Source organism: Squalius cephalus (genome assembly GCF_949319135.1).
Source record: "Squalius cephalus genome assembly, chromosome: 8".
Lineage (NCBI taxonomy): Eukaryota > Metazoa > Chordata > Actinopteri > Cypriniformes > Leuciscidae > Squalius > Squalius cephalus.
Genome location: NC_137129.1, coordinates 39,982,744 through 39,996,262, shown reverse-complemented (window position 1 = coordinate 39,996,262; position 13,519 = coordinate 39,982,744). Strand labels below are relative to the sequence as shown.

At 36.1% G+C, this 13,519-nt stretch overlaps 1 protein-coding gene across 2 annotated transcripts in view; it reads left to right on the top strand.

The window, feature by feature from the left end:
• The window catches only part of rapgef5a (Rap guanine nucleotide exchange factor (GEF) 5a), a 64,961-nt gene that overhangs the window by 38,826 nt on the left and 12,616 nt on the right, over window positions 1–13,519 (top strand). For both annotated transcript variants that reach the window (XM_079879714.1, XM_079879713.1), the window contains exons 10-14: window positions 2,960–3,090; window positions 3,690–3,790; window positions 9,759–9,837; window positions 10,048–10,192; window positions 12,993–13,084. In XM_079879714.1, the coding sequence (XP_079735840.1) occupies window positions 2,960–3,090; window positions 3,690–3,790; window positions 9,759–9,837; window positions 10,048–10,192; window positions 12,993–13,084 (548 nt within the window). The remainder of the gene's footprint in view (window positions 1–2,959; window positions 3,091–3,689; window positions 3,791–9,758; window positions 9,838–10,047; window positions 10,193–12,992; window positions 13,085–13,519) is intronic.

Genomic DNA, 13,519 nt, shown 5'->3' with positions numbered 1-13,519 from the left:
GCGGCTCCTGCGGCGTCCCAGCATCCCTCACTCTACGGGAGAGCGGGTGAAATGACCAATCATCAGTCAGAGTCTCTGAGGCCCGAGACAGGCGGCGTTCTCTCCGCTGAAGGTCGTTCAGAGATGGAAGCGTTGTGTGTGTGTGTGTGTGTGTCTGAGTTTCAGTTGCTAATGGATTTCGTATATTTTAGTGAACATGTTCCGGAACATTTCGTCCTGTGTTCGGATGCCTGTGGGCAGTTTCAACACGGTTACGTCGATAGCATTGTACCGCTGTCATGTACTGGGGTCAGTGTGTGTCTGAGCACTGATATTTCTTACATTTCCATGGATTTTGACCCGATAAATGGCTCGCGCACAGCTTTCTTTCTCGAGTTGATGTTGAGGAAAGGAAGTTGGGTTGGGAAAAGAATTGAAAGACTTGTTCTCTTTTTAAAATAGCTAACATTCAATTCACATTTATTTGTATAGCCCTTTTCACAATACTTATCGTTTCAAAGCAGCTTCTACATTACAACTAATAGTGTTTAGTTTACATATACTCATTTCGGTAGCACTTTATTTTACAGTCCTGTTCCCCATGTACATACTTTATGCTTATTATAGTAATTGCAATAACTAGGTAATAACTTCGCACTAACACTGAACCTATCTCTAGTTACCTTATATTACCCAGTACTTTCTTAGAAAAATACACTGTAAGTACACATACTGTACAATAAAGTGCAACCCTATTTTTGTACAAAATTGTGTTCAACTTTGTACACACTCACACACTCACAGGCAGTTTGTTCAGATGACCTGCTTTGAAGTCCTGCATTGGCGCATGTCATCACCTGTGTGACTCCGCCCCCTGCTCGCAGACACACCGTGTGGGCGGAGTTTATGATCTCACTCACCTGTAAAGGTGCTCAGGCAATGAGTGAGTCATTTCAGCGGACGCACGCTTGGCACACACACCGCCACACACACCGCCACACATCTGTCTGATAAAAGCCCTGTTTAAAGCTGTGACTCAGACAGCAGATGTTCATACTGATGAACGACACCTGGACTGATATCATATTTAAAATTACCTGTAGTCATTGGGATTTATTAACACAGAAAACTGATGTAGCTAAAAATGTATTCAATATTTATATTTGTGTTTGCCCTGAAATTACAGCAAAGGATTTTTTTTTCAGAGCAGAATCATTTCAGTAACAACCTGTGAAATATGATCACTACCTTTCCTATGATTGGGGTCAAAAGTAGTTTTTTTGTTGTTGTTGTTGTTGAAAGAAATGAATACGTTTATTCAACAGTGATGCATTAAATTGATCATAAGTGACAGTAAAGACATTTTTAATGTTGCAAGAGATTATATTTTAAATAAATGCTGTGCTTTTGAACTTTCTATTTCATGGTTTCCACAAAAATATGAAGCGGCACGACTGTTTTCAACACTGATAATAATCAGAAATGTTTCTTGAGCAGCAAATCAGCATATTAAAATGATTAAATATCATTCATCCTTGTGTGAAGTAAAACCTGTTTGGAAAATATGGTGATTATTTTAAAAGAGATTTTTTTCCCTCCATGTTTTATTTTTTGCAGTAAACTTTGTTTTTTACTAAGAATAATGTGCATTGATGAATCAGATATTCACTTCTTGATTTTATAGCAAAATTACTGCGATCATATGTGATTATTCGATATGCCACCCAGTCTTACTTCAGAGTAGAACATGTTTTTTAAAATAGTATTTAGTATAATAGTGTTTAAAGTATTCACACCTGCAGGCATCAAGACTATAATAAGAGCTGGATTTCACACACAAAACCATCCGATGCGACGGAATGCATCTGAATGTGTGTATTGAGTTCACACCTGTGAATCCGGCAGGTGTGTGTGTCTGTGTGTGTGTGTGTGTGTGTGTGTGAGACATTTCAGATTTTCTTAATCCTTTTCCTGCCTTTTATCTTTCTCAAACGCTGCTGTCCAGACACGTCTAAAGTGCAAACACACACACACACACACACACACACACACACATTCAAATTACTCTGTTATTTAGAATGGGCTAAAACAGGAACAGGCCGTATTGATGAAGCTTTTCTGTGTGTTTGATTTGGGGTTTTTTCCAAGTGGCACACAACCACAATACTCACACTATTTTTGCATTATTTACAGCGTGCATTTCAAATATGAGCAAATCCTTCCAATTTTCGTGTTATTCTGCTGTATGAATGTGACTGTAATGACTCTCGTTTCTCCCTAATGACGAGCTACTTAATTGAAACAGAGAGAGAGAGAGAGTTTGAGCAAGCAGGAACTTGTCGGATTTGATGACAGAAATACACGTCGTGATTATATTTGCATGCAAACCTGATTGGTTTTGATCACACCCTTTGTTTTTGGATAGCTTTAGTCTGTTTTTACAGTTTGCGTAGTTTGTGACTGAATGATTTGTGAATGAATGTCATTCCAAACTGTCTTTCATGAATCATGAAATGAGAATGTATGAAGAATATCTGAACTGCTCTTTTCAATATAATTTGCCACCAATGTCCAGAAATGACAAGAAAGTATCGTAAAAAACAACATTAAAACTAATTCAAATGACTTGTGCGCTATTTTCCAAGTCTTTTGAAGTTAAAAATGCCACATTTAAAAGTGATTTATAAAAATGTAAGTTTAGGTCAAACAAGTGTAAACTGAAGCCGCTGTTCACTAAAGATCTTGATATTCGCCCTAGTTTTTCTTGGCATGTTCATGAGAGAAGTATTAATGAATAATTGAATGTTTGAATGTCAAATGATTCAGTTCACATAGCCAGTCTTAATGATAACATAATGTTCATATTGAGTGAACTCTTCCTGAACTACTATGCCTAAGTAAGATAACCCTGTGTTTTGATGTGTAATTGTGTGTTCTCTTCATGGATCAGTACGTGATGGTGTGTGTGTTGATCTCTCAGGCGCAGGGGGAAAGTGTGGTGCGTGTGTGTCTGAAGGAGAGGGGCCAGGACGTGCTGGTTCTCCAGCGAGTCCCATCAGATCCTGCGTCTCCACAATCGGCCGGAGTCAAAGACGACGACGGTGATAAGAGGTGAGGCCACGCCCCCTTCTCTGACCCCTCCCCTTCTGTTTACTTATCATGAGCCCTTTCATCCTCCAATCAGAGTCTTCCTCTCTCTTCCTAACGCATTCCTGATGTTCGCTTCCTCATTACGCTGTCAGCAGGGCTTTTGAGAAGCCATAAACCTGCGTGTGCATGTAAACACACTCGTCGAGTGTTTTGTGCTACACAGAGTTTGTCTGCAGGTCGTCCAGCATCACACGGGGGAGTCGGTCCTCTCTCCAGCCCTGACCCGGACTCCTGCGCTGGGCATGACGCCGCACACGTGTCCCTGCTGGAATGGATGGCAAGACTTTTGTAAAACTCAGACCCGTCACTCTGGTGCAAGCAGAAGAGGATGATGAGGATGATGAGGAATATTGGAAATGCAGCAACAGTCTGGAGGATGAAGATGAAATACCCACGTTTAATATTCCTCATTTTCGTTTCATTGATGATGATGAGGATGATGAAGATGAGGATGATGATTATGTGATAAACAGACAGCGATGGAGCGGCTCTTGTTCTACGTGTTCCTCCTCTGATGAAGAGTACCCATGCGATTCTTCCTCTTCTGCTCTGTCCGACAGGTACGTGGTGGTGTCCGGGACGCCCCACAAGATCCTGGAGCACCTGCTGAGTGACCTGCGTCTGGACGAGCACCAGGGGGCGGCGGAGGGCAAGGAGGCGGGTGAGTCCGGGGGGAATTTAGGATTTGCATTTTACCTGTGTAATCTGAAGCATTTTGATGTGAAACTGAGTATTCAGTGGAAAAATAATATAGTTTTATTCATCAATAGTTAGTTTTATATATATACATACACACAATTTAACAATTATCTGATATTTATAGTTCATTTATATATATATATATATGTGTGTGTGTGTGTGTGTGTGTATGTGTGTTTATATATGTATATATTTAATATATATGCTTTATATAGATATTTTTAAATATTATATTTTATATATTAATATATATTAAGTGTTTACATCACACACACACACACATATATATATATATAATTTGTAATATTTAATATTTATTTAATATAATACTACTGAACAATCGATTGATATAGTTAATGTATATACTTAACGAATATATATACAAAACTTGTTTTGTTTTTTTGGTCCAAATAACTTTAAAAAAGAGTTTTTCCCATTAAGCTATTAAATCTACATTTTTAATTCTACTATTTTTGTATTCATATGAATTATAAATGTCATATAATTGTTAAATATTATTTATATATTTATTATTTAGATTATATATATATATTTATATTATTTATAATATCATTTATATATATATATATATATATATATATATATATATATATATATATATATATGACCCTGGACCACAAAACCAGTCTTATGTGTATTTTTTCTAAAATTGAGATTTATCCATCATCTGAAAGCATAAGAATACATAAGCTTTCCATTGATGTATGGTTTATTAGGATAGGACAATATTTGTCCGAGATACAACTATTTGAAAATCTGGAATCTGAGGGTGCAAAAAAATCGAAATATTGAGAAAATCGCCTTTAAAGTTGTCCATTTCTATTGGCGATAATGCTGCATCCATTCACAAAAATAAATGTTTTATATATTTAAGGTGGGAAATTTACTAAATATCTTCATGGAACATGATCTTTACTTAATATCCTAATGATTTTTGACATAAAAGAAAAATCTATAATTTTGACCCATACAATGTTTTGTTGGCTATTGCCACAAATATACCCGTGCAACATAAGACTGGTTTTGTGATCCAGGGTCACATATATATAATTTGTAATATTTTATATGTATTTAAATATAATATGACTGAACGATCGATTAATATAATCACTTAACGAATATATATATATATATATATATATATATATATATATATATATACTGAATGTATATATATATATATGTTCCAAGTAAGTGCAAAAAAGTTTTCCCCCCATTAAGCTACATGAATAAATATCTATACTCCTTGTGGTTTAATTATGGCATTCTCTGACCACCCTAAACTAGTTGCTGAATAACATTGGGTTTAATGTTGTAACAGTAGCAGCACACGTGGGAAATATTACTCTTACATCATTTCCTGTGATCTTCGTGGTCACTGGTCAGATCCGATCTCATATAAATCATTCCAGCTGTCAGTTATTTCACAAGGTGGCGTGTCAGAACGACTCCAGAAATTAATGTTTCTGGAATGCTTTGTGTCTTAATGCCGACAGGGTTTTCTTTTGCTTTCTGTTGTGTAGAGTGTGTGTGCCTCTAGGTGTGTGTGCTCTCTGAAGAGACGCCGCTGCGTGTGAAGCCGAGTTTCTGAGGCGGGTTTGAAGTTCTGCCTGCAAAACTGATTGATTTGCGCCGAGTGTTGGTTACAGTTACTCTTTTTATTATTGCAAAAGCATAATTATTCATGAGTGCATTTGCACACAGTGTAATGTTTGCAGGCGGAGGGCTGATAGCATGTGTGTGTGTGTGTGTGTTTAGTTTCTGAAGGTCAGATTCCCAGTCTCTAGATAGAGTCTAGTGTTCGACTGGAAAAGACCCTCTCTGAGACATCCGGAGTGATACTGTATATAACATCTTTTTTATAGGAAAGAAGTTTAAACATCTTCACTGAGAGTTTTTAATGTTTGCATTTAATCAAAGACACCGAATGAGGAGAAGGATGCTGTGGGATGGTGCGAGGTGAGGAAGAAAACAGAGAACAGCAACAAGATAATGAGTTTTTCTGTGTGTGTGCATGTTTGTGCATGCGTATATCGTGTGTGTGTGTGAGTGTAATTCAATGACCCTTGTGTGGTGAATAACACACCCATTGGCGATAAATTAGCCTCACAGTGCAGTGCATCCTGGGTAATTACCGGTGTGTTGGCAGCTGTGTTTAGCATTAAAATGTGCGTCACGCTGCTATGAAGAGAGAAAGGCTTTTTACCTTTTGTTAAATGCCAACAGTCTCACTATTTCCTCCCGGATCACTGCAGACGTGTGTGTTTTGGTGGGAGTTTCTCATTAGACGCCCAGTCGCCTTCAGATACTGGTGTTAGGCTGACCCGACTCGCCGTGCTTCGCCTAGAGCGGTGTAAAATGTCAAACGCTGTATCATTTCTCCAGACTCTGAGTCAGTGTTTGTGTTCAGACCTGCGTCAGTGTTCAGTGATAATTGTTCAGAGACTTCATGAGAAGTCGTGTTACTGCTTTCCCGGCGGGAAACCAGCAGTTCAGAGAAGCACAAGCATCAGTGGTATTTTTAGGAGAGAGAGGTGTCAATTTAATCATTATGACTCTGAATGAGGCTAAAATCCAGTTGCTTTTGCTTTCTTGGGTGTTGCAAACTCATATTTGATGTAAAGAAGGGCTTTTAAGGGTCAGTCTGACTGCAAGAACTAAACCTTGAACCATCTCCATATGGGGGTATTAAAAACAGAACCGATAATAGGGCTGCACAATATATAGAAATTATCGAAATATCGCAAATGTATATATCGCAATATGCATATCGCAACGGCTTGCAATAACTGGGGTCATGAACAAAAGACGAAGAGAAAATCACTCACTGCTCTTGGCTGAATAACTTTTGTAGCTTTAATAAGAATCAGAAAATATATTTAATTCATTGTGAAAACTAAGCAGTGTTTTATTTTTACATTTGATTATTCAGTTTCTGTTGTTTAATAACCCTAATGTAGGATAACCTTAACCCTGAACCCTGTGGTTTACACTGATGTTAAAATAACACTTCTTATGTCACAGTAAAACACTGATGTTCACTTTCAGAAGCTGTAGGGATGTTTTCTCGTCACAAAAAGAATGTGGAACATGTATGTAAGGTTATATAATTTGAAATATATTTTAAAGATAATTTAAGTGTATTTTATTCACTTTAAGCATTATCGTATAGCATATCGAATATCGCATTATTTAATGAGTTATCGCATATCACACTTTTCTTCAATATCGTGCAGCCCTAACCGATAATCTAAATCTGCTTTTTAATCGTTTCGGTGCATCCCTATCAGTCATAGTGCATATCTTCACTTAACAGTTTTTTCTGTATTTTACACATTATTTTCTCAAAATTAAAAAATGTTTTTGTTATTTATATTGTTATATTTATGTAATATTGTAATGTATTTTTTTTTTTTTTTTGGTACTGTCAATACAATTTCTACCAGTGTTTAAAGGGGGGGTGAAATGCTATTTCATGCATACTGAGTTTTTTACACTGGTAAAGAGTTGGATTCCCATGCTAAACATGGACAAAGTTTCAAAAATTAAATTGTACGTTTGAAGGAGTATTTCTGTGCCAAAAATGCTCCTTCCGGTTTGTCACAAGTTTCGGAAAGTTTTTTTCGAGTATGGGCATGTGGGACGTCAGATGTAACGGAATTTCCTTATACGGGTCCTAAGGGCACTTCTCCGGAAGGACGCGGGCGCAACCGTAGACCAGAGCGAGAGAGCGAAAGCAGTTCGCCATCAAAGCGCTCTGCTCGGCTTTAGGGAAGTCAATGTCACCAAAGAAGTGGGTTTTTGGTTGCCAGGGCAAGACAACCCTGCACAGATTCCCAAAGAACCCAGCGTTAAGGCACCAGTGGATGGAGTTTGTTTTTCCAGAGCATCAACAGAGGTTGTGTAAGACTGTTTGTTCCCTGCATTTCGACGATGCTTGTTTTATAAACAAAGCCCAGATCGACGGATTTGCAGATCGTCTAATGCTTAAGGATCGAGCAGTCACAATGATAAAGGTTTGCGGTCGTGCGTTGGAACCGGGCGGTGAGTAAAACTGCTTCAAATGTCTCTGTGTGTTGTTAGCTTGGCGTGTTAGCACAGCAAGTAAACAGTGAACAGCGCTCGTGATTCTTTAGCTCCGCCCACACGGCCCGCCTCCAGCCGCTCGTTTTTTTCCAGAAAGACTCGGTACAGCCTATCTTTCTTTTATAAATATAATACAACTAAAGACTTTTTGGAGATATGAAAGATGCAATACTACTCTATAGGTACTCAAGATTAACAGGAGATTGAGTGAAAATGAGCATTTCACCCCCCCTTTAAAAACAATAAAAGAATTAAGTATATTTTGTATAATATTTTGAAATTTTCTTTGCAAGTGGGTTGAATTTATAATCATTATTTTACACAATATCTGCTCAAAATAAAACAGTATTTATATAAAAAAAAGGTTATTTACATTTTTATATTTATGCAATATTTTAATGTTTTAGAGTTAGTAAAAATGTTAGTAAAATTTTATTTTGTAAAATTGAAAAATATTTTGTTTATATTTTTGTATTCATAATACATACATATTATTTAGATGATTTATGATGATCCTAACAGAAAATATTTTCATTTGTGGAATGAATATTTTTATTTTGTTAAGATCATCATAAATCATCTAAATTCTGGCAGTTTTTCAATAGATTTACATATCACAAATACGTTAGTTTTTAGTATGAAATTAATTCCATATAGTACGCGATTGGCTAACTGTGCTAGAAGCGTCTAAAGAGAGTTTGAGTTGAGTTAGACAAAGTGATCAAACGTTTGGTTTTGACTGTGACCTCTCTGAAAGTCACTGTATAATTCACACATTTCATCCCTCCTGCGTCTTCTGACTCTTATTCGGGTCTGTCTCTCAGCAGTCGGTGAAAATAGAGCGATGGATTGTGGGCCGGCGTTCTGTTAGCACAGGCAGTCGATGATAAAAATGGAAATGAATATTTATCAGCAGACGCAGAGAAGACAAACAGAAAGGATGAAGGGAGATGAAGAAGGGGTTTGTGGGTTTTAGAGGAATGCAGTGCAGAAAGTCTTTGTGGTTTGAATATTTTAAAATAGATTTCATTACTGCCAGTAAAATTTCTACCAGTATTACATAATATTTACTCTTTTTTTTTTTTTTTTTTCTTTCTAATATATATATATATATATATATATATATATATATATATATATATATTATGTTTTTTTTTCTTATTTAAGGCTGTCTATATGTATGTATATATTAAATAGTAAAAAAAAACTATTATTTAGGACTGTAAAATATTTACACAATATTTACTCAAAATTAAAATAGTTTCTGTTATTTATATTGTTATATGTATGTAATATTGTAATGTATTTTTTTTTTTTTTTTGGTACTGTCAATACAATTTCTACCAGTGTTTAAAAACAACAATAAAATAATTATATTTTGTATAATATTTTGAAATTTTCTTTGCAAGTGGGTTGAATTTATTGTAATCTCTATCAGTATTTTACACAATATCTACTCAAAATAAAACAGTATTTATAAATATATATATATATATATATATATATATATATATATATATTAAGTAACATGACACATTTCCTCAACAAGAAACTCTAGGGTTCAGTGCGTAGCATCAGGGGTTTGTTCACTAACCCCTAGTATGAGCACTAGTAACAGTGACGCCTGCCTCATCAAACAGCACTAATTAACCCCACGCTCATGAATCTCATTAAAGTTCTCATTAAACATGCCTTCCAGGAGAGTGAGCTGTAGATCAGCTGACGGTCTGCTTAATTGTGCTAATATCTGCTGATGATGGGAACAGCATTAGTCTATCTGGATGTGGTGGTCCATCATGTGTTACTGTGCGTTTGTCTTTCAGAAATGCTTCTGGACGACTTCTTGTTGACGTATCTGGTCTTCATGTCCACCAGTGAGCTCTGCCAAGCCCTGCTGGGACAATATCCTTCCCCATCACTGCAGCGTGCTCACAAAAGCACAGCACTATAGCATGTTTCTGAAATGCCAGATGCAGATATATTGTGTATGTTGTATAGTTAATCAGTATGGCCTTGCTGTAGTCACACATAAAGGCCTGAAGTGCGTGTGTGTGGATTCAGTCGATGCGGTTTGCACAGAGAGTCTGTTATGAGTCTTTAACCAGATCTCACCTACTGTACGAAGCGTTCCCGAGGGAAGGAGGAAGGAAAGGAGGCCCTCTTCAGGAAGAGGAAGGTCCTGCACCTGGTCTCCCAGTGGAGCACGCTCTACAAGGACTTCCTGCGAGAGGAGGAGAACGTCAAACTCTTCATGAAGGTGATGATAACACTGATATATTCCATGTATAGCATTAATGAGTGGAATCTGTGTGGTGGAAGTATTACGGATGTGATTTAAAAACTGGGTAAAACACCTGTCTTCTGCTGCTGTTGGTGTGCTGGTTTCAATATTGGTCATCTAATGCGTTTTCAAAAGCAGATACGAAAGCAGCACGACCAATGACCACTGACCAATGCTGATCATTTAACTAAAGCTAAGAGGTGAAAAATTAATAACAGTTATATTATAAAATATTTATTCAACATTATTTATATATATATAATATAAAAAAAAAAAATTCAAGACTGCCGGTGAAATTGCTACCAATTTTACACAATATTTACTAAAAAAACACATTTAATATTTTTACATTTATGCAATATTTTGATATTTAAAATAGTCTATCTGTAAAAGTTCTACAAGTTGATTTACTCAATATTTACTCAAATTATTGTATATATATTTATTTAATATTTTAAATATTTTTTAAGACTGTCAGTAGAATTTCTACCTGTATTTTACATATTTACTCAAAATGTAGACTGTCATTAAAATTATATCTATGTTATATTTTAATATTTAAAATATTTTTTACACAACCACAAGTTTTTTACACAATATGTACTCAAATTAAAAACGATTTTGCATTTATGTTTTTATATTTATATAAAAGACTGTCAGTAAAATATCTACCTTTTATTTAACATATTTACGCAAAATTTTAAAATATTTCATAGACTGTCAGTAAAATTATATTTATATAATATTTTAATATTTAAAATATATTTATTCAAGTCTATCTGTAAAATTTGCACAAGTTTTTACACACTATTTACTCCAAATTTAAAATATTTTGTATAAATAATAATAATATTTTATATTTGTATATTAATATAATATTTCTGAGAAAATTTCTACCTGGATTTTACATATTTACTCAAAACAATAAAAAAATTAACATTATATTTATGTAAGATTTTAATATTTTATAAAAAGTGTCAAGGCTGTCAGTAACTATAAGAAGTGTTTAGTTGCCTGAACCTGCAGTGAAATGTGTTGTGATGATCTGTGATTGTGTTAAACTCTCACTCTGTGTGTTTGCTAGTTTAGTTTAGCGCCGGTGACTCACACACTCACGGCTTCTCCTCGGGGATCGTCTCGGCCTCATGTCAGGACTTGAGTGTGTTTAATGGCTTTTCACATGTTCAGTCCAGAAAACATCTTTTCTCCCTTCTGCTCGTTGCTCAAGGCCGCATGCAGATGAAAACACTTCAGAAAACACACTTCAAGCGTCATTAAAAGCACTAACCATGTGTTCTCTGAAACTGAGTGTTGTGTAGTACGTAGATGTTTTTGTGTGTCGATGTTTCAAAGATTTCAGTCTGTCATCTTCAGGAGATTAGAGACACACACACACACACACACACACACACACACACACACACACACACACACACACACACACACACACAGCTCAAATGTACATCTTGTTCTTACCTGCTTTTGTCTCCACCCACTCACACACACGCTCACGCAGTGTTTCCATGGCAACCGTAGTGTCATTGCAGTGACGAGGATGTTTCACGGTCGCCGTATAGATCATTACATGGAGTGTTTCCCAGGTGATAGTTGCCTGGTAACAGGCAGAATTGGGAGGGGTGATGGGTCAGACACACTCACAGCGGACGCTCCATGTTACCAGTTCAGTTACACACACAACACACACCACGCTCAAAAACATTCACATTCCATCAAACGCTAAGAACAGATGAGAACAGATGCACATGATGCTGCTGAGACACTCTGTGTGTGTGTGTGTGTGTGTGTGTGTGTGTGTGTGTGTGTGTGTGCATGAATGTGGATGTAGGCGCTGTTGTTTTACAGCATTAAAACAGTAAAAGTACATTGTTTCCTCACTGTATCTGTGTACTGACATTATCCAGCATGCATTGAGGGAGTGTACACCATTATAACATACATTCCCAGTGCATGCTGGGTAATAAATCTTCCCTTTACTGCCCAGCATGGATGCAAGGTCAAGTGCCGGTGCAAAAACACACAGTCTCTCATATACACACATCCGGTCGCCACCCAGACGTGTTTCCCACAGAATTCTGCTATATATATATATATATATATATATATATATATTTATATTTATTTATTTATTTATTTATTTATTTATTTATTTTTATTTTTTTTCAAACCTGTAACTGGCAGTATTATAACAAAAAAATGTTAATTGAAATACAGCTGAAATAAAACAAAATATAAATATTAGATCAAAATATTTAAATGAAAGAACTTAATTACTTAAGAACTTAAAAAAATGAAAATATATAAATCATAAAAGGACATAACAAAATTACTAAAACCTGAACTAAAATTAAAATAAAAACTACAAGTATGAAAATAAAAGCTAATTCAAAACATTTATTAATTCTATAATAGTATATAAATAGTACTAAAATATCACTGGTAACTGTTGAGTAGATCTTTATTTAATGATATGGAATTTCCTGGTATATTCAATGTGCAATGGCCATATATTTAAATCTTTAAAATTAAATCTTATTCAAGAGTATTTAAGAAAGAATATATGATAGAGTTGTTATTGATTTTGTTGTTGTTGCATTTTGTATTATGTTATTACTTAATGTAGTATATCATCAGTTCTTCTGTTGAAGTATAATCATCCAAATGGGAAACGTCATTGGCTGATTCTGAAAATTAAAAATTGCCAAACATCCACTAATCGATCAATCCACTAATATAACTGTATGGTGTGTTCCTGCAGTCTCTGTATCGATACGTGCTGGAGGACGTGTATGAGTTCCCCACGCTGGAGAAGGACCTGAAGGAGTTCCAGAAGCTTCTGCGCCGGAGACAGTGAGTCTCACATGTGGCACTTTTTATTTTAATTGAGACATTTTGAGTAGTGAAGATCACTTGATCTTAATTTTGACAGATGTGGCCCTTACAAGTAAAGCGAATGCAGATGAACACACACACACACACACATCCCGTGGCTCTCTTTGAGCTCCTTACGTTCATCAGTTCATCAGCTTAGCCTCAGTGAATTGAGCTCAGCATGGACACGTTCCCGTTCGGGCCGGATCCTCCCGCTGCTCATCCTCAGGGTTTGGCAGGCGTATGTTCGTAATCCCGCTAAATGAGGTGCCGGACTCGGAGGTGTAGTTATGACTGCCGTGAGGGGCGGAGTTACGCTGTGCTCACTCTGATTGGCTCCCTGAGCGGCAGAAGGTTTATTGGGCGTAACGTGTGTGAGATGAATAAAAGAGGGAAATGCTCAAGAGTGTCATT